Here is a 20694-nt window from a genome sequence, read left to right as displayed (position 1 = left end):
CAACAGCTCTTCCCTGCTGTTGCTGTTCATATTCCCCATTCACATACTCATCTTCCATGAATGTGACTAATCTTCTGTTGAAGACCTCTAAGCTCATGTTCATCACCACATCTCATTGCATGGGATTCCACAAATTAATGATTCATTGTGTAAAATACCTCATTTGTCTGCCTTGAATTTGCTGCCCATTTCTTTCATTGGATGACACCAACTTTAGTACAGTATTGTCAAAGCGGGAAGAACTTGCTTTCTTTCTGCACCCCATACCTGTTTTTCAAAACCTCTGTGATTCCCATTTTTCTAAGCTAAACACCCAAAATGTTTTAGCTTTTCCTCAGAGGGGGTGATGCTGCAGTTCCTTGATCGTTTTGGTTGACCTTTTTCTGCACTTTCCCAGCTCTGCGAGTCCTCTTTGAAATACACTGTATAATTGGATGTTTTTTTCTCTCTCTGTTATTGTAGCTAATCTGGAGAAATTTGAAATCCCACTCAAAATTCGTTTGAGCCCTGAACCTTGGACCCCAGAGACGGGCTTGGTGACAGATGCCTTCAAACTAAAACGGAAAGAGCTTACTGCACACTACCAGGAAGATATTAATCGAATGTATGGAACAAAAATAAAATAATGGTTTTTTTTCTTGCACCACTTTGCTATGGTGAGCTCAGATCAAATAGGAAATACTTGAATCACATGTCTCATCACTTGGGACCAACATTAAAAACATCTTTATTCACTCTCAGCTTATGCTGTTTCCTCTGATAATATCAGCGTCTTTAACTGGCAGGATTAGTAAAATGTTAAGGCAGAAAATTGGTGTCTGTCTCCTTTTTCCCTCCCTTAGTTTTTTTTCTGCTACCTTGTCAGTGAGTGGATTTTCCTAAACGTCCTTTTGGGCTAACCTGATTTTGAAGCCTCAAGTTTTTAAACCTGATTTATAAATCCAGTATAATGTTTCCATTCGTAACTTTTTGAAGTTTGGATATATAGAGGGAGAACTTGGCTATATACAAAATGATTAGTTTGGGGGCCTTTTTTTACGTAAATATTTAAATATTAAAGAGGTATCAATGTGAAATTATGTACAATGAAATGACTTATAGGTGAAAATCATTGTTGGCCAGAACACCAGATTATTTGTTGCTGTGCAATTGTTTTGTATAAAATTGCAAGAGAAATAGTCTGATATTCTGACTTATAAAGTAACAGCTGAAGTATGTGCCTGACAATTTCCTCCTACATATATATTTTATTTTTATCTGAAATAAGGAAAAATGGTCATGGCAAAGTGCTGTATATAAGCAGGCCTTCCTGCATAACAAGGGTGAATGAGACTTGAGTCATGCAAAGTATGTTCTAACACAGCAGATGTGACACCTGTGAATAATCTGTTTAACAGACATAGTTCAATTTTGAAAATATATTGAGGCCATTTTATAAAGAAATTGACTTGGTAAAACTAGTGACAACTCAGTTTTAAATGAATTGCATTCTGATTGACAATGTCCTTTACTAAGATGGGACTTTTATGTGTGTTGATTTTTATCTGCTTTACAATTCAGGCTGCTTCTCTCTTTTTTTATTATTATTATGTGCGTATAAATCAGCAGTTACAGTCCAGTTCAGGTCTAGCTGAAGCCCAAATGTTTTAAGAACACAGTCGATTGTGACGTTCTCCTGCACAAGCCTAGCCAAAATGGATTTGAATTGCGTGTGTGTGTGTGTGTGTGTAGAGGGTTTGCACAAGATAAATTCATGGTGTATTGTGCCGTTGGAGAACATTTTCAAATGTACTGATGGTGATTTGTTTACTATTGTCTGTCTCAATGTCATGGGTGCTGATGGAAATGTCGTCTTTAATTATCCCATTGTTGGTACCTTACTCCTGAACGCAAGTTACTTGGGCATAGAATTTGCTGTTTTTTGTTTTGTTTCAAAAGAAAACATTCTTCCAGATTAAGCGTATTTGAGATAATAACCTTGAGTCACATTTTTGGGGGGGTCATTGTTGTGCCCCAAAATCTGCAGTTTGAAAATGTGTTCCTTTGTGTGCTTCATTATAAGTACTACCATTGGGCTCCAGTCCACATGCTCTGGTGTGTGCACAGATAACTGTAGAAGCAGAACAGGACGGACTGTAGAATTGGGGAAAGCTTTTCCTGACATTGAAGTGGCGGCGCAAACCCTCCTGATTCAGTTCTGTGTGGGCATCTGAGGGTTAACTGGAGTTCCAGTTTGTTATGATGTGTTGAGAAAGTTTTAAGTGCCACATAAGGTCTCAGTCTGGAAAACCTTTCAATATTTGGTTCATCTACTTACACGCCCCCCCCCCCCGGCAATATTACAAATATAATTGCTATGGTCAACTTGAGAATATAGAAGATGTAGAGTAATTGATATCCAATTGTGACACCCCACAAATGAGATTTCTCCTTCCTCTCCTCTTCCCTACAACCCCTTTGTGCCCCCCCCCCCAATTCTACTGGGTTGGGTGATCCTCTGGAGCAGGTTGGGGGCTGGGAATGTGGGGGGGGGGAGGCATATCTGCTGGTGCAACGGTTGATCTCTCCCATACACAAGTAAGTCTGTTGTGTGGAAGAGGCTTTAATTTGAAAAGGTTTCTATCAAATTACAAAAACAGTGGCCTTGGACCTATATATTGATAGTAGGGCATTGGATATTCAGATTTTGGACACTATCTGGCCAGCATTAAGCACTTTAAAACCCATTGATGGAGAATTAAAGCTTGCTTCTCTCCCACTGAAAACAATGGAGCTTACAAATGCTTAATTTTGGTTGAATCATGCCCATCCTTTACTTGAAAAAAAATCTGTGGCCACAGATTCTTAAAAAGCTTTAATTGGGGAGGCAAATTAACTATTGCATTTTAATTAGAAAAAAATTACAGAATGTGTATAGAGTGATATGTTCTCCTAATGTATGGAGTTCTATTGCAAAGTGTCAGGTAGGTTTCTATAATTAAAATGAGTTGGCTCACTAATTGAAGATACTACTGTATTCCTTGGGAACTCATTTAATGCATTAGGATTTTGCATTTGGTTTATTCTTTTTATGTTATAAAACGAAATAGGCTGGTGGAATTATCTAAATCTGCCTTCCCCAACCTGCTGTTCAAGCTGATTTTCTGGACTACAACTCCCATCAGCCCCCAGCCAGCAGGGGCAGCATGGTCCAACAATGCCTGGAAGGCACAAGGTTGGGGCAGCCCGATCTAAGCTAAGATACAAGATCCCACAGCTGCAAATGAGTAATTGAAGTTCATTTTTTTAATTTTCGAAATCACTTTGGATATCATTTTAAAAATTATGGTGTTTAAGTTGCCTTGGCCATGAAAACTCATTTGGAGAAAAATAAGGTAGATGGCTGTTAAAAATATTTCTTTCATCTTGAATTGCTCAATTTCACATTTATCTAGTTCCTCTATTGTGCTTAAAAATGTTACACACCTTTTTAAATAACAGTTTGTGGGAAATAGCATTTGTGACACAATCCAGAACTAATTGAAATCAATAGATTGATCAGTCCATTGAGTCCAGTGGGTCTGCTCTGAGAATGACAAACGTTAGATACTGCCCTCTGTTTTTTAAAAACGTTAGATGACACATTTCTGATTCTATGGGTTCAACCTTGTCATTAAAACTGATGGATTTTTAAAATCATTGCTAACATATCTCTGAGAATTCTCACAAATTAGTTTTCTGAGCATCGCTGTGCTCTCTTTATTGGAGAAATGTTGTATATGACAGCTATTGTTTGCAGTGAAGATACCAAATGGCCTAACATGTGGCTACATGGAATAGCTTCTTATTTCCATTGAATGGTTTTCATGCTGGAGGGTTCTTTATGCTTTTTTAGATTCAGGTACTAAAGCAAAGAACCAAAGTGAAAAGACTATGGGCCATAAATAGTCTTTGATCACCAAAATTAAAGGAGTGGGGGTTTTTGGGTTTGTTTTTTGGCAGTCTCTTTTCTATTTTCCTTGTTTCAGCTGCAGTATCTTCTAGGCTGTTGAACTGTGAGCATTCTTTTATCCCTCTGGCTGCATGCCATTGTGGCTGGTCTGCAGCAGGACCAGAAGTAGAAGTGAGCACAGGCAGTAGGCCTTCCTTAGCAACCAGACCTGGAAACACAGTTGTGTAGCTTCAGAAACTTAAGAGCCTTGCCATTTTAAAAAAAGCCATTGCTAGACATTGCATGGCAACTGTGTGTAAACATCTTTTTGAAAAAGGAAAAGAGCTGCAGAGGAGAAGTCCTTCTTGAGTTTGGCCTTCAAGCAGTTTTCTGCTTCCCTCTATCACCACTTTTCTACCCACACAGCAAAAAGATATTTTGAAAAGCAGTTGAGAGAAGCAGTCCTGAATTAAAGAAATGGGCTGGAGTGAGACAGGGTTCAGCAATTCCTCCCTCTGCTTAAGAGTACAGCTCCCATAGCTGCTTCCCCACATTTTCCAAAATAGTAGTAAGATGGTTATGTAGCTATATGCTACTTTAGCTTTGACTCACAGGTACATTTGGGACCGTTCGCTTCCTGTCCCAGTGAAAAGATGTAGTTTTGAAAGATGGATTTCAGCAGTAAATGTGATTAAGACTTCCTGCTGCCAAGGGGGATCTACCTTCCCATAGGATTCCACATTGCTGTGGGATCTGGTGAATAATATGACCACCTGCATGTGAGTGATCCTGTGGATCTTGCCAGCTTAAAACCACAAAGGTTCAAGCCACAAGAACATGATTTCCACAGGACTGCAGGTTAGGGAAGAGGTCCATAGTCATTCAAGATAGAAACTATGGGGAAACAGAATGAACTGTAAAAATGCCACATTAAAAAAAAAAAGTTCAGGGTTAAAAAAAATCAGTACATTTTGCCCCAGATACTGCATGTATCCTTGAGCAAGGAGAAGCAAAGCTTCATGTGGAAATGAATGCAAAAGAAATTGCCCAAGCACTGCTTCCTGTCATTCATTTCACCAGGTCTTGTGATGGAGCCCCATGCAAACTCTGTAGAAAAGAATAAAGCAGCAGTGATTGTACCCTTTTATGTCAGGAAACACTTTTTATGTGGTTTTACTGATGCTGCTGCTATTGCAGTTTACAATTAATACATCTATTTACCTCAAGGGGAAGCTGTCTTTTTAGCAGTAAAATAATTCGCTGAAGTTAAAGCTAAAAGCAGTGTGCAATTAAAACTCAAACTGAAGCCTACAAGTGTTCTCTGGGCTTTTGCTTTTTAGCAAAGATGAGAAAAATGTATAGAGTTGAAATAAAAACTTCCTTGAGCCTATAATGCTTGAGAATTTATGCAGCAAATTCAGCAGAATAGAAATCCTTAGAAAATAACTGTTGGCTGCAAAAATTCCACAAGCTGGGTTTTCTTTCTTCCTGCTTTAAGACTTCCACTTCACCCATTTGACTAATTTTTGAAATTTTTAAAGTAAATGTAATGTGTGTGTTCTTCTGGGCTTGTATGAAAATTGTTTGCATTTGTTGTCTTCTAAAGTGGCAAAAGGAGAGAACTGTTTTAAAAGGCTGTACACATATTAGACCAAGCTGAAAACATAACTGGATGACCAGTTGTTCATTGTACTAATTGATTATTTAATGTAAATTCATTCATCTTGGTTGTTATTCTGAACTGCCTGAAAATGTGTCTATCATAACTTGAGTTATATTGTATGAATTATTTATTTGTAATTGGACATTTACACTTCAAAAATAAAATTAAAATTGAGTTTCACAAGTTAAATTGCTTCCTGTTTTGTATTTTTCTAGAGAGTCACCCTGAAGGGCCTTTAACCATATTCCTTGCTTCATAGAATTAATGACAGTGCAAGCTTATATATTATATGCCTGCTCCATGGGAATTACCTCCAAGTAAGTGCATGCCTAGGACTTGCTGATCAGAAGGTCGGCAGTTCGAATCCCCGCGACGGAGTGAGCTCCCGTTGCTCGGTCCCTGCTCCTGCCAACCTAGCAGTTCGAAAGCACGTCAAGTGCAAGTAGATAAATAGGTACCGCTCCAGCAGGAAGGTAAATGGCATTTCCGTGCGCTGCTCTGGTTCGCCAGAAGCGGCTTAGTCATGCTGCCCACATGACCCGGAAGCTGTACACCAGCTCCCTCGGCCAATAAAGCGAGATGAGCGCCGCAACCCCAGAGTCGGCCACGTCTGGACCTAATGGTCAGAGGTCCCTTTACCTTTTTACCAAGTGCATATACCAGCCTTTCTCAACATTGGGTCCCTAGATGTCAAGACCCCAAGGTCTCCCTTTATGTCGAATAATAACACCTGGACACAGTATATTAGGATAAATGGGCAAATTTGGGCCACAACTTTATTGGTTACAGAATGTGAGCGGTATTGGCTTAGGAATTGGCACTGAACTGACTATATCTGACTCTTGCCTGCCATGCAGGTAGTCCAGTTGGGGTAGGGGAAGCCCTGTTGATGTACATCAACTAAGAATTCCCCCCAGTGTCCCCGATGGGGTTGTGGCATGGCCCTAGCCCCTACCCGGGCTTCGGACAAGATCCACGCCCCCAGATCCCTTTAACGAAATACCCTTAAAATGGAGGAGCAGGTGATGGCCACACCTCCCCTCTCCCAAACCAGGTTTTACCAATGCCTAATCGCCAAACCTTCCAAAAGTTGTGATGATTGCTATGAGGTAGGCGAAAACCAAATGGCCAGTGCCAATTTGCCAAGTGGAAAAATTCCTGCCTCAACAGGCGACCAACCGAGGTCCATAGCAAGACCGATATGTTGAACGCTTGAAGGGAGGGTGGGAGATCTGCAGAAGCCGGAACGAGAAGGGAGATCCCCAGGCTTCTTAAAAGCACTAAGCCACGCCGTCCAGCCAGGGACTCCCTGATGACACGGGGGCTTAGCAGGAGGCCACATGGCCTGTCCGCAACACCACCCCACCTGGAAGTGGAGCAGCCTTGTTGGACTACCATTCCCATCATCCTTGACTGCTGCCCCTGCTGGCTCTGGATGATGGGAGTTGTAGTCCAACAACATCTGAGGACCCAGTTGAGAAAGCCTGGAATACTGCATATCATTGCAGCCAAACTCAGAATTGGGAATGCCTTCTTCAGCTGGGAGAGGAAGCAGTGTCTGCAACTCAAGACTAAAATGCTCACTTCTTTGATGCCTTTATGACTGACATTATGACTTAGATGCCTTTATGACGCGCCAGTGCTCCCTGTTCTTGTGACCTAGTCTGTTTTATGTGAACAGCAGCATCAGCAGTGGAGGGGAGAAACTGAGGTGTGTCTTGAGGCATCCTTATCTTGTATAAGAACCCAAGGGCCAGAAAAAGTTTGCTTTCAAAAGCAGCCCACCATTCCAAATTCCTGTGAGCAATTGTGCATTTTTTGCATTTTCTTAAATGGCGAAGCGCAGTATTAGGTGGAGCTGTATCGTGCTGTAGTCTCGCAACTCCTCGGACAGTGTTTAGTCCCCTTCGGGTTTCTGGGAACATTTTGGCAAGAAATACAGAATGTGCATATTTCATGTGAAGAAGAAAAAATCTTGAGAATGTTACATAAATGCCAACACTGAAAATGCCAACATTGATGTAGACCAGATGGTCCAGCAGCTCTATTCTTTTATAGAGTAGAGTATATGCTGCTTATTTCCTGATTCTGATTCCACAGCTCTTTCTGAGGTTTAGTATACACTGCTGGCAGAAGCTGGGGTGCTGTAACTGGACAGGAGTTGTCTGTTTAAAAGCCCTAGTGAACACACAGTGATTTGTACAAGCGGCTACATCGCTCCTAACATCATATTGCTCATTGATGCTTGGCTGAACTAGAAACACTTTCCATTGAACTACAGTGCGTTTGAGGTGATACAAAGCTTTCTGCAGCATTTGATCTGTGCCTGTTCTTGCATGTCATTGCTTCTTGTAGCAGTTGCCAAATGATGCACATTAATTTTATTATATTTCATAACATTTATATACTGCTTGATTGTCAAAAAGAAAAGAAAAACCCCGTAGCAGTTTGTAGGTTTTACCTCTGTAGCCTCTCCCATAATGTGTAGTGCAGGTATAGGCAAACTTTGGCCCTCCAGATGTTTTGGGACTACAACTCCCATCATCCCTAGCTAACAGGACCAGTGGTCAGGGATGTGGGAGTTGTAGTCCCAAAACATCTGGAGGGCTGAGTTTGCCTATGCCTGGTGTAGTGGGAGAGATTAATGAGTGGGGTCCTACTTTGGAGATCTTGAAGAAGCAGAAGCCCCCTGAACTTCAGCAGTTGACCACAATTTTTCAATGAGAGAATCTAACTTGGGTTAGTTAAGGTTGTGCCTTCCATATGTTGTTGGTCTGCAAATCCTAGCAACGTGACTCAAGCTAGAGAATGATGATGAGATTGATGACGTGACTCAGCTTAGAGAATGATGATTAGATGATGGGATGACGAGATTCTGGAGGGGCACCACATTGACTATCCCAATCTAACTTCTGGGACTGGTGATTGCAGAACTTGCATGTTGTGCTGTTTTAATAGGATTCATTCCGTCATAAACTGGCTTAAGTTCCTCAAACGACCTTGACCCAATCTGACATGGTTACTCCCACGCTGTCAATACTTTGGGGATTTCATTGCTTTCATCTGTTCTTTTCCCTCTCTCTCCTTAAAGAAAAAAGAACCCCTCCCCCCCCAAATATTCCAGCAGTTGTGAGCATAGCTTTCATACTTCCTCTGAAATAGCATACAAGTGACAGTGTAAAGTTTGTTGTGGACAGTGGAAGCTGAACTTGCTGTGTGAGGCATAGGACTAGTGTTATTCTATGTGGACTGGTTACTGTTTTTGGACCCAGCTCAAAAGTTCTGTGTTTCACCTTGGAACCCTATGCTACAGGGACCAGGATATCCAAAATACCTTGTCTCTTATGTGTGCCTATAACCTGGGTCCAACATCTGAGACCCTGCTCCATGTTCCTCTGCCACAGGGGTGGTGGGTGAGCACACATGAGGCAGGGTCTTTTCAGTCTTGGTACTGCAACTCTTGCTTGACCTTCCAAGAAAGGTCTGCGTGGCATAATCAGTGCTGCCTTTTTTTAGTGAATGGTGACTACTTGATTGTTTAGGATGGTCTTCTGATAAAAATCAGACTGGTATTCTGCTGCTGTTGAGGCAATATGATTGTCTTAAATGGCATTGAGAGTGGGTTGGGTTTTTGATGCACTTTCTTTTTCATTTATTTTGGGAAATGTTTTAACAGTTCTGTTTTTTCTTAGGAATGTTCTTGACTGTTGTTAATTTACTTGAGCATCCATTGAGATCCCCTGAACTAAGAAATACTGTAAATATGTGATCACTAGGGGCTACCACCACTGATCCCTCTGCTCACCAACCCTCACCACCTCTTCTGCTACCCTGATGCCCCACCTGATCAACACATACTCATTTAAACTGACAGCACTGCAGATATTTGTACATCAGGTGTGGGAAACCTTTGGCCCTCCAGATGTTGCTGAACTACAATTCCCATTAGCTCCAGAAAGAATGACCAAGGATGGTGTGAGTTATTCTTGGGCAACATCTGGAGGGCCAAAGGTTCCCTACACCTGAGGTAGAGGTTGCCTTCACATGCAGCAAAACCTGCTTAGGTCTAATACATCTGTCTGTGAATCTTGCCATTGGATAAATTTGTAGAAAAGTTGCAGCTCATTTAAAAGAATGCAACATTCCTTCTGTACTGTTCTAATTTCTTCAGCTATCTGCTGAAGAAATTTTCTTGTTCACTTTTAGTTTAACATTTAATAGATTGGATCATATCTGTGCTTTGCTCCCATTGAAATCAATGGGAAATCAAGTTAACCACCATCCATTTATTCCATTGATTTCAGTGTAATGAAAGAATTCCTAACTTTGCCTAGGTTCAACCCAAAGCAATATTAATTTTAAATGTAAGATTCTGCTATTCAGAAGGGTGTGCATTTTTCAATTTCACCAGAGATTGGAGTAAAAGCTGTCTGAAATTCTCATTAGATTTCTGAACAGTGGAAAGCTGTACACCAGAGGTGTCAAACTCAAATTCATCGGGGGCCACATCAGCAGTTTGGTCACCCTCAAAGGGCCGGTTGTATCTGTAGGACTATGTGTCCACTCTTTTTTATCATAAATTATTGTCACTGCATTCAATTATTACTGTTTTTTGTAATAATGTAGACGATCTACTTTACATTCATTTTAAGGGTGTTTGGAGTGTGTGCGCGCGCCTCTCTCTCTCTCCCACTCACCCCCCCCCACCAGCCACCCCATATTCCCAAAGAACAACTTGATCACGGGCATCGTCGGTCCTGGAAAGGCTGGCTGTGCAAAGATGGAGAGGGAGGCGAAATGAAGAGGAAGGGAAGCCCCGGGCTGGTGAAATCCAGCGTGGAGGAGAAGAGGACGCCTCCCGCAGGGCGAGTTTGCATGCCGGGAAGGATCGGGAAGCAATAGCAGGACATGCGAGGAGAGAGGGGCTTTCGAAGCCACCCACCCTGGGAGCGGACTCTCCTTTTAAAAAAATTAAAAAATGATGATGATGGATTCTTAACATCTGGTGGGGATTTTATTTTCTCTCTCTTCCTGCTTTCTCCTCCTCCCGCCACCAAGCTCGCCGCCGCCGCCACCATCAGCATCTCTTTGCATTTGATGTGCGATTCTGGGAGGGGGGAATGCAGAGGAGTTGGAGGCAAGGCGAACGGATATAATAACGCGAAGAGTTTGGCGAGGAGAAGACGCGGATGCTCCGGATTGCTGGCTTGCTCCTGGCTGAAATCAGAAATCCGATTGCGGACTGGGCTGTGATTGGAAATCTAATCAGATCCTGGGATTGGTGAGGGGGGAGAGCGTGAGAGCAGCGGAGGGGGGCAGAGAGGGAGAGCCCCAAAGTTGGTGTTTATGAGAAAATAATTTCAGATGTTGCAAGGGGACGCACCTCGGTGGAGGGCGGAGGGGGAGACACGGGAAGTGCGGCCGTGGGAACCCCAGATGTAATGTGGACGCACATGGATCCGCTCGCAGAGAAGGAGCCGCTTGGCCGGAGCTGAGCAGACATAACAAAATCGTGTTATTAAACCAAACAGCGGCCGTTTCAGACAGACGGGGCTGCCGCTGCTGGTGGCAGCGGCAGCAAGGGGAACCTTCCGCAGAAGCCAAAAACGCTTCTCTCCCACCAAGAGGGATTCCAAGGTGGCTGAGGATTGGAAGAAAAGGGGAGTTTGGGGGGCGGGCGGGGAGGATCCAGCATCCCCGGAGAAGATCCAAGGCTGGAATAAAAAAGTTTCTCCGAGGAGAAAGACTCCCCCTCCGCGGCACGGAGAGACCTGACCTTCCGCCTGCTCTTTTTGAGCAGTGAGCGGGAGAGAGAAGCCAGCTGCCCGCCTCGCTTCAGCCCCCGACGACGAAGGCGAAGGTTGAGAGACGCGGGGACATTTGAAGCAGCAGCCACGTCCTTAAGAGCGACGGGGGGGGGGGCGAGTAGGGAGCCGCACCATGTAAACTTTCTTGTGTCGGAAAAAAAAAAGCGAGAATAAAAGGTGAAGGCTGGCGGCCAGCAGCGGCTACACGGGCCACATGACGAGGTCTGGCGGGCCGGATTTGGCCCGCGGGCCTTGTGTTTGACACCCGTGCTGTACACTGTGGCTAAACTTTCCATTCACGATTCAAAAGGCTCAGATGATCAGGTCAGCTTGGACTGAACATTTTAACTTTTCCATGATTGGCCCTTGGACAAGAATTCTTCTTTATCCCAGCCATATATGCCGTGGAGGGTCACACGTTCGGAGGAAGACATGACTGATATTCTTATGCACTGTTTTAGACTCGGATGCATTTACTGTTGAAGTATGTTGCTTGATCCATTTGAAATCAACATTATTGTGATTAATTTTGAGTGTTGCAATGAAAGAAAGTAGATACAGAGTTGCCTGACACCAGACCATTTCTTCTTGCACTCATCCAACTTTTCAAAAGCTCCAGAGAAAATTTCAGTGTATGCTTTCCTCTGTGATTAAGCAATAATGTGGACTGCTTATTAATGCTCTTATAATGTTTGAAATAATTTTTTCTAATCTCATTTGATTGTGTTCCTTTTTTTTTTTTTTTTTTTTTGCACCCTAAGAATATTAGCTGGGGGACTTCTGAATCTCCACATGGTTCTGACACTGTTGCAGAAGTATCTAGATGTCTCCCAGGCCAACTCCTTTTTAAAGCAAACCATGATTCACTGGTTTCTAAGATGCTATTAACTGAACAATCACATTTCTAACACAAATCTGAGGGTTGGTTTGTTTATAAGAGTCATGCAAAGGAATCGTAATACAGTGGTACTTTGGTTCTCGAACTTAATCCGTTCCGGTAGTCCATTCGACTCCCGAAACCATTCGAAAACCAAGGCGCAGCTTCCGATTGGCTGCAGGAGTTTCAATCGGAGGCTGCGGAAGACGCATCAGACATTTGTTTGCAAACTGGAACACTTCTGGGTTTGCGGCGTTTGGGAGCTAATTTATTCGACAACTAAGCTGTTTGGGAACCAAGGTACCTCTGTACATATTTACCCAGAAGTGAGTCCCCCTGAGTTCATCGAGTTCAGTTAACCAATCATGTGAATGGTGAAAACAGAAGGTTATTCTGTGGGAGGGTAATGTAAACATTCTCACAGTAAATAGATGTGCACAATTGTTGTTTAGATAACACCAATAAATGAATACTTGTGTATGGCTGTTTTTACAAGTCATGCATAAGAGAGCAATTTTATGGGGGGGGGGGAGGGGGGAAGAATCCATGGGAGAGAGATCACCAAGTCTAAAGTCCTGTTTGGCTTATGCAGGCAGGCCCTGTAAAAGAGGGTGGTGTTTTTCCCTTAACAAAAAACCCACAAGAACAGCTCTGCTTGATCAGACCTGTGGTGCATCTAGTACAGTATTCTGTTCTCATAGTGGCCAACCACTTATGGAAACCTGCAAGCAACAGTACTCTCCCCACTTATATTCAGAGGCACACTGCCTCTGAGAGTGATCATAGCTACTGTGGCTAGTAGCCATAGCACACACATGCATGCATATGCAAACACACAGACACGAGCACATAGCATTGGCACTTGCTTTTTCCATATAAAAAATAACATTTATCCCCCCCCCTGCCTCTATTTATGTTTCATTGTGACTATATTGCCATGGCACATTCTGCACCAAAGGGTGATTTAAATAAAAAACGAGTTCAATAAAAAATATTTACCGGTATATGCTGCTTTTCTAGTCAAAGCCTGTCCCAAGTAGCTTCCAACAATAAAAATTACAAGTAGTATATTGAATAATCAATATTACAAAAAAAAACCCCTAAAAATAAAGCAGATCTAAACCCAACTTGTTAAAAGTCCTATGTTTATGCGCACGCTTCAAAGGGTTTGCTATTTGAAATTTGCTGCACTTAAGCAGAAATGAAATAACAAAACCAATATGTTTTGGAACTGTCCTTCATACAAAGTTACATCTCACAGGCTCATATGCTTTCCAGATGAAGAATATGAACCCTGCCTGGTTCCATCAGCTGGCTAGACCCAGCCTGGCTTCTCAAATGCATGAAGTTTGCCAAGAGAGTTTTCCATGATGATATCAGATGTCACTGCTGGAACTAGAACACTCTGTAGTTGTGAGCATCAATACTAGCTGTTTCTCCAAAACAAAGGCCAGCTGCCGCAGAAAAGACTCCTCTCAATAACTAGCTTGATGTCGGGTAGATCAGAGAACAAAACTCTTGCTGTATTTAAAGCAAAATCAGATTTCCCAGGGAGAAAGAATGGATGTTTTATTAGAGGAAGTGATCAATAAAGAAATCATCATGAGCTTGGACTGACTGTTGATAAAGACTTCCCAGACTAATAAACACAGTATCTCAGCAGCTTAAGCACATCATTTGGGCTGGTTTCCTATAATACCTTTTCATGAGCATCTCAAATAGATGCTTATATGTCTCAAGCCACAATCTGTGGCTACTTGAGCTTCCAGGGATGAAAGTGGTTCAAGGATAAGGATGGGAAAATCTGTCTATTTTGCTTCCTTTCCATTTTTCATTTGTCCACTCCCCAGTTTTCCACATTTCCACATCAGTGCCCTCATGAAAATTCACCAGCACCACACCCTAATCAACTACCATATTTTTCGCCCTATAGGACACACTTTTCCCCCTCCAAAAATGAAGGGGAAATGTGTGTGCGTCCTATGGGGCGAATGCAGGCTTTTGCTGAAGCCTAGAGAGCGAGAGGGGTTGGTGCGCACCGACCCCTCTCGCTCTCCAAGCTTCAGGAAGCTATCCACAAGCCTTGGGAGCCTGCGGGAGTTCCCGCCGGTCTCCCAAGGCTTGCGGAGAGCTGCCTACATCCCGAAGCCTGGGGCGCGCTGAGAAGCGTGCTCCGGGCTTCGGGCAGCTCTCCAGAAGCCGTGGGAGACCGGCGGGAACTCCCGCAGGCTCCCAAGGCTTGCGGAGAGCTGCCTGCATCCCGAAGCCTGGGGCTTGTCTGGGGGTGAAATAATTTTTTTTCTTTATTCCCCCCCAAAAAACTAGGTGCGCCCTATGGGCTGGTGCGCCCAATGGGGCGAAAAATACAGTAATATACACTTTTTTGGTATGCAATTTTACCTAATAAACCTATCTTTGCGAAGCAATTTTCTGCAGTAAAAAAGGTGTTTGTCATTTTCACGAATATTTGTATTTGTATTCACTCTTTAGTATGTGTCTTATTATTTTTTAAAAAATACATTATTTTATTATATTGCAAAGTGTGGAGAAATGCAAATTTCAAAGAATGGTTATGTTTCAGTCTGTGTATTGTTCTGGAAATTATAAATTAAGTTAGTTCACCTGTAATATTCAAGGAACCCCCTATTCTGCATATTTAAGGAACTACATAAGCTGGCCCAAAGCAACCAGCATTGGAGAAATGGCAATCTCATCGCCATCGACATTATAGAAACATATAGCTTTGCTGTGTTGTTATAATTCAAATGAATTGCATTGTAATGTTTGTCTTCATTCTATGATGTGAGTTGGCTTGAGCAATCTCTTCTGGAATGAAAAGACAGTGTGAAAATTTTGATAGGCAGTAGAGTCCCATGGCAGACTGTGTGGGGCATCCCTTGCCCAGGAAATTCTCATGTCAGGATCTCCATAAAACACACTGAAAGCAGCATTTCCAGGGAGGAAAATGAATGATGCTGTGGAAAATAAGTGGGAGGAAGAATTATGCACACACACACAAAAAAAATGTGTCTTTATACTTAATGCGGCAACTGACTCATACAGGCATGTTTTCCTTCAAGTGGAACTGTAGGTAGGCAGCAGAGTTCCTAAATGTTCCTGCCGATACATTTTCCTGAAACATCAGCGTAATATCATTGCTAGTGATGTAACATCAGCACAGCAGCTGGTACGTCAAATCGCAAGTGTTTCTTTGCTGGCACAATGCGTCTCAGAACAGGACTGTAAGAGAATCGGAAGCAGAGCCAGCAGACCTGCTGCTGTGAAACTTTGTGCGTATTCAACATTTACTTAGTTCAAAGTAATACGTGCATAAAGGGGGGGGGGGGAATAAAGTATTGCATATCAGGGAATGGGGTGCAGGGGTGAAAGGAAAGGTGCTAAAGAGGGATTGGCCATTCATTAAAAGTGTGCTGAGGAGGGATTTTAAAGGACACTTTAGAAGTGTGATATTCTTTGCCAACTTGCTTCCCAAACATGTTTGACAGTTATGGCTCCTCCACACAAACTACTCACAGAGCATTCGTCTTGACTTGCTTGCACTATCTTTGTTTAAAGGCCACACAGTGCCTAGTCTTTATTGAGCTTTGTTCTGATTTGTTTACAGGCTGGTTATAAAGCAATGAGCTGTGCATTCATTCTGCATTCATAATGGTTTGCTTGTGGGGTATATATGCCACACTTTTCAGAACTTTGGATTCCAGAATATGATCCCATATAGTGTCCCCTCCCTCAACTTACTATTTCATCCAGTGTAGCAAGTAGAGTCACTTCAAGTGATGATTATTTTTTAAATATAAAAAGTCTGTTTGTTTTTACCAAGAGTTAAATATGCCTTCTCAACGTCTCCAGAAGTTTCGCTCTTAATGACATCTTCAATATCTTTGCCAGTCTGCTAAAGTGCAATATTAAAAAAGAGCTTTTCCTCGTCACTTTCGTAACTGCAAAAAAGGCCTGCTTCTTTTTTTAAAAGCAGATTTGAAGTGCTAAGGTGACACAGCACGTTAGTCTACTTTAATTGGTCAATTTATGGTATGAGCTTGAATCCCTCCTGCAAAATAGTGACAATCTGGAGGCACTCTTGGGAGTAACATGGTGGGATGGCATTTGCAGGAGGGTCTAGCCTTCCCAAAAGAACACCACCGCATGGTTGAAAATTCCACTCATAACCCATAACCCCCCCCCCCAAAAAAAACCCCTCGTGGAAATGTGGAGAACTGTGAATTTAAGACTGGAAAATGGAAAAAGCAAAATTGACATATTTGTCCAACTCTACTTGAAATACCCTATTTCTCTTGTCACTGAAATCAGCAGGCAAGCAGAGCCTCCTGGGATGTGTATCCTTTGAATAAAGTGCCACAAATGTTTCTTTTTGCTGGCAAGCATCCTGAGCCCTTTAAAACACTTACATTCAAGCACTAGCCTGCTAGTCCCAGTGAAGGGCATGCAGGCAAGTGAGTAGGCTGTCAAAAGGATGAATGAAGTGCTCCATCCTTCCTCTAGGCCCAACATAGAAACCAGGTGGGCTGCCAGAGGAGGAAAGACTTCTCCACATCCAACAGAGATTTGCAGTGGGCTGCTTCAGGAGAGATGGACTCTCGGCCCCTCTTCTGATAGCCATCCCCCACCCCCAGCAGGATTAAATAATAATAAAAAATATTAAAAATATAATTTTTTATTTATACCCCACCCTTCTTGGTTCAAAAATCAGGTTCAGGGCGGCTAACAACAAATTTTAAACACTTTAAAACACGTAATTATAAAAGCAGCATAAAATATAGTATAAAAACATGAATAACAATAAAATTCAAAAATCAATTAGATAATCCCCAGGGTTAGCTGGCTGAATTGGTCCTACTTGGGCCAGCGAGGAGGCCAGAGGAGAATTAGCTGTGGGGTCTCAGAGCAGGTAATCTTCATAAAAGGGGAGGGGGAAGGAAGAGAAGGGAAATAAAAGATCAGACTGAATTCAAATTAAAGGCCAGGCAGAATAGCTCTGTTTTACAGGTCCGACGGAAGGAGATTAAATCCTGAAGGGCCCTAGTCTCATGGGACAGAGCATTCCACCAGGTCGGAGCCATCACTGAAAAGGCCCTGGCCTTGGTGGAGGATAGTCTGACTTCCTTAGGGCCCAGGACCTCTAAACTATGGTTATTCATAGATTTTTGCAGGCATGTAACTTTTGGGGGCGGGGCGGGGAGGAGACTAATTTACAAGGGTTCTTTCATGGCAGATGATAGCCTGGTGTAGCTTCCCCATCACTCCATCTCATGGCGTCCCAGTAGGGTAGCAATAAAACAGCTAGCACATTTGCAAAGCTAAGCATGGTCTGGTCTGGTTTCAAATTGGACGGGGGACCGAGTGCTGAGATTCCTGCATTGCAGGGGGTTGGACTAGTTGGACCTGAGGGTGCCTACCAACTCTACAATTCTATGAAGTTTGTGAATCTATGTCAGGAATAGCTTTGCCTGTCTAATTTCTGCCTTCCGCGCAACTACTAAAAGCCTAGGAGCCCTAGCTTTTAAGACATTTTAGGCAACAGTGTATTAGAAGGGTCTCACATTGCAGCTTCTATCAAAAAGAGGATGAGATGAAAAGGCAAGCTATATAATCAAATCATCAGCCTGATGGAATTTCCAAATGTGTGTAGTCTGTTGTACATAACCCAGCTCCTGTTTCATTTCGCAGGCCTGTCATCTACATTGTGCTTCCGGCCGTGATGTTCAAGAAGCCATGCTCTGATAATCATTTCCCTATCATCAGAATTCTTTTAGTGCCAGCCTTTCCTGGAATAGGCAATTTGCGGCCCCTTATCATTGGTCTTTTCTTCTAAACCTGGAAGAGAAATGAAACGCACCTAAGAGGAACACGCCGTCTCATTTATGTATAAGAAGGGAGGCAAATTATGGCAGTTCAGAAATCACCGTGCTATTGCAGTCTCTGCTGATGAATTTCCATCACAAAGAAAACAGGAAAAACTCACTTATTTAACCCTTTCGCATTATGCACTTGTAGCTGCTGGTAGATTGACTAGAGCTTGACTGAGGAGAGCATCTTTTATAGTCTGACACATTATATATGCGAATAATGAACTCAGGTTCTGAGTTCTGGCAGCTATGGGATTAAAACAGGAGAGAGATGTATTGGTATGCTCAGAGGAATCCCAAGGTTTCCAGAAGTAGGCAAAAGAATCTTTACGAAAATAAAACCCCAGGGGGCAAAAACACCACAACAGCCCAAGACTGAGCATATACAGTAGCCACAGAATACCAACCTTAGCTACCTCAGTTCTCTTCTGCAGCTTGTTGGTCAAGTTAGTTTACCTCATGAAGAGCAATAACTTGCCACAGCTGTGCTTGATTTCCGGAGAGGAAGCCTATTTACAGTGGTACCTCGGGTTATAGATGCTTCAGGTTACAGACTCTGCTAACCCAGAAATAGTACCTTGGGTTAAGAACTTTGCTCCAGGATGAGAACAGAAATTGTGCAGTGGCAGCACGGTGGCAGCGGGACGCCCCATTAGCTAAAGTGGTACCTTGTGTTAAGAACAGTTTCAGGTTAAGAACGGACCTCCGGAACGAATTAAGTTCTTAACCCGAGGTACCACTGTATTTGGCAGCCCCGGCTGCAAGTGGGTCACCGCTGCAAGACCAACCCCCAAAAGGAAGACACAAAAGGGACAAATCCCTTTGTGTTACTCCTCCAGGATGTGACGAGGCTGAGGGTGTTCGCTGTGGGTGAGTGGCATTTGAGGAGCTTCCGCTTAGGTAAGAGATTGAAGCAGTTGGGAAGGGCAGGGGGAGATGTGTGTTATCTTGGCTTCCATTGAGAAGGGGAATGCTAGGGAGCCATACCTGTGTTGAATACATGAATGGAGTTCATCTAGTGTGATCGCTGCCTGTTTGGTGATTCCGCTATTTTATATTGTTCTGCTGATTCATTGTCTCTTTCTTTTGTATGCTTTTCACTGCTTTGGAGACATTTGGTCCAAGAAGTGGCATATAAAGAAGCTATAACATTAGCAGAACCCAACTCTGAGGGTCTTGTGGGGGTCAGCAAATGGAAAACCAGGAGAATGGAGAAAGCCACTTCCGAGCTGGAGAGGAGGTGGGGTTGCGGGCTTCATGCCCTCCCCCCACGTGCGTGGGGGCCGGCTTGCAGCCCCCACAAGATCGGGGAATCCTCGGACGCGTCATCTCCCTTGCCAGTCAATCGGCTGGCCCGGGAGCCGTGGCCCACGCTATTTAGGGCTGGCGCGGCTGAGGATTTCCCTCTTTCTCCACTCCAGCACCCCAGCTGCTCGGGTTTCCCACCCTCCCACCCTTTAGGTTTGGCTCTCTGACATTCCTATGGACCTTGGTTGGTCGCCATTAAGGGGCCTGGCAGGATTTTTTTCCATTTGGCAAATTGGCACCAGCCATTTGGTTTTTTTCGCCTACCTTGTAGCAAATCGTCACAACTTCCTCGGCATTGGCGGTTAGGCATTGGTAAGGCTATTGTTATGCAGATGAGTGGGGGGGAGGAAGCGCCATCACCTTCCCCCATATGGAAAGGTAGTCCGGTAAAGTATTCCAGGGGGCATTGCCCTGTCCGAAGCCTATGGAGTTGTGGGCCTAAGGCACGCCCCCGAGCGGCGATCCAGGGGAAGCTCCTAGTTGACGTGCCTCAGCAGGACTCCCCCTACTGGTGGTTAACCCTTGCCGGTCTTCAAGCAATCAGGCTGAAGCCGGTTAGACGATAGGACCAATGCCTAAGCCAATACCACTCAATTCCTGTAATCAATAAAGTTGTGGCCTATTTTCTCCATTAACCTAAAATACTGGTGTCCTGTGTCTTTATTTCCGAGGGGGAGGTGGGAACTCGCCACGCAAGAGTCGAATGCAGTTTTATGAAAGAAGGCAAAAATAGCTGGCTGGAACACTGAAAAAGATCATTCCGGAAGCCAGCATACTGTTTGTATGGCCCACTTGAAAACCTATATTGCCATTGCAAAATGGTTAATTCTTTCATTTCTTCATGTTTTCATTAATTTTAGAAGAGCTGGTGCAAAATACACCAGTCTCCTAGTTCCACAGGAATTATTTCAAAGGCATGCCTTAGCTAAGCAACAGGCGTCCCCATATAGTTTGTGTGAATTAGAATGTCTTGCCACATCTTGAATCTAATATGCATGCAGCATCCAGATGTCTGATCTTCCAGACCAATTTAATTTCCATAGCTGACTTTGCCCCCCTCCCCTGCACCTTTTCAGGTAGCTATGGCAACCAGCATTTCACCGCTGACATCTAAGCAGGCCACTGGTAACCATGATGACTTATTCAAGACAATTATGACTACTGGTTGGTTTCTCCTTTTTGTGTGTGTGCGTGGGGGAACATCTAAAGCATTCTGCATCTGTATCTTTGGGGAAAGAACGACT

The 20694-nt window shown here is 43.4% G+C and overlaps 1 protein-coding gene across 10 annotated transcripts in view; it reads left to right on the top strand.

Annotated features, from left to right (window-relative positions):
- The window catches only part of ACSL3 (acyl-CoA synthetase long chain family member 3), a 58020-nt gene extending 52258 nt beyond the window's left edge, over window positions 1-5762 (top strand). For all 10 annotated transcript variants that reach the window (XM_083442737.1, XM_083442739.1, XM_083442742.1 and 7 more), the window contains one exon: window positions 463-5762. In XM_083442737.1, coding sequence (XP_083298863.1) covers window positions 463-626 — 164 coding nt within the window. In that variant the 3' untranslated portion in view covers window positions 627-5762. The remainder of the gene's footprint in view (window positions 1-462) is intronic.
- Window positions 5763-20694: the final 14932 nt, after the last annotated feature.

This window comes from Podarcis tiliguerta, assembly GCF_965153285.1.
Source record: "Podarcis tiliguerta genome assembly, chromosome: 5".
NCBI classification, from domain to species: Eukaryota; Metazoa; Chordata; class Lepidosauria; order Squamata; family Lacertidae; genus Podarcis; species Podarcis tiliguerta.
The sequence above is the reverse complement of the archived record's forward strand: the minus strand, read 5'-3'. Positions and strand labels throughout refer to the sequence as shown.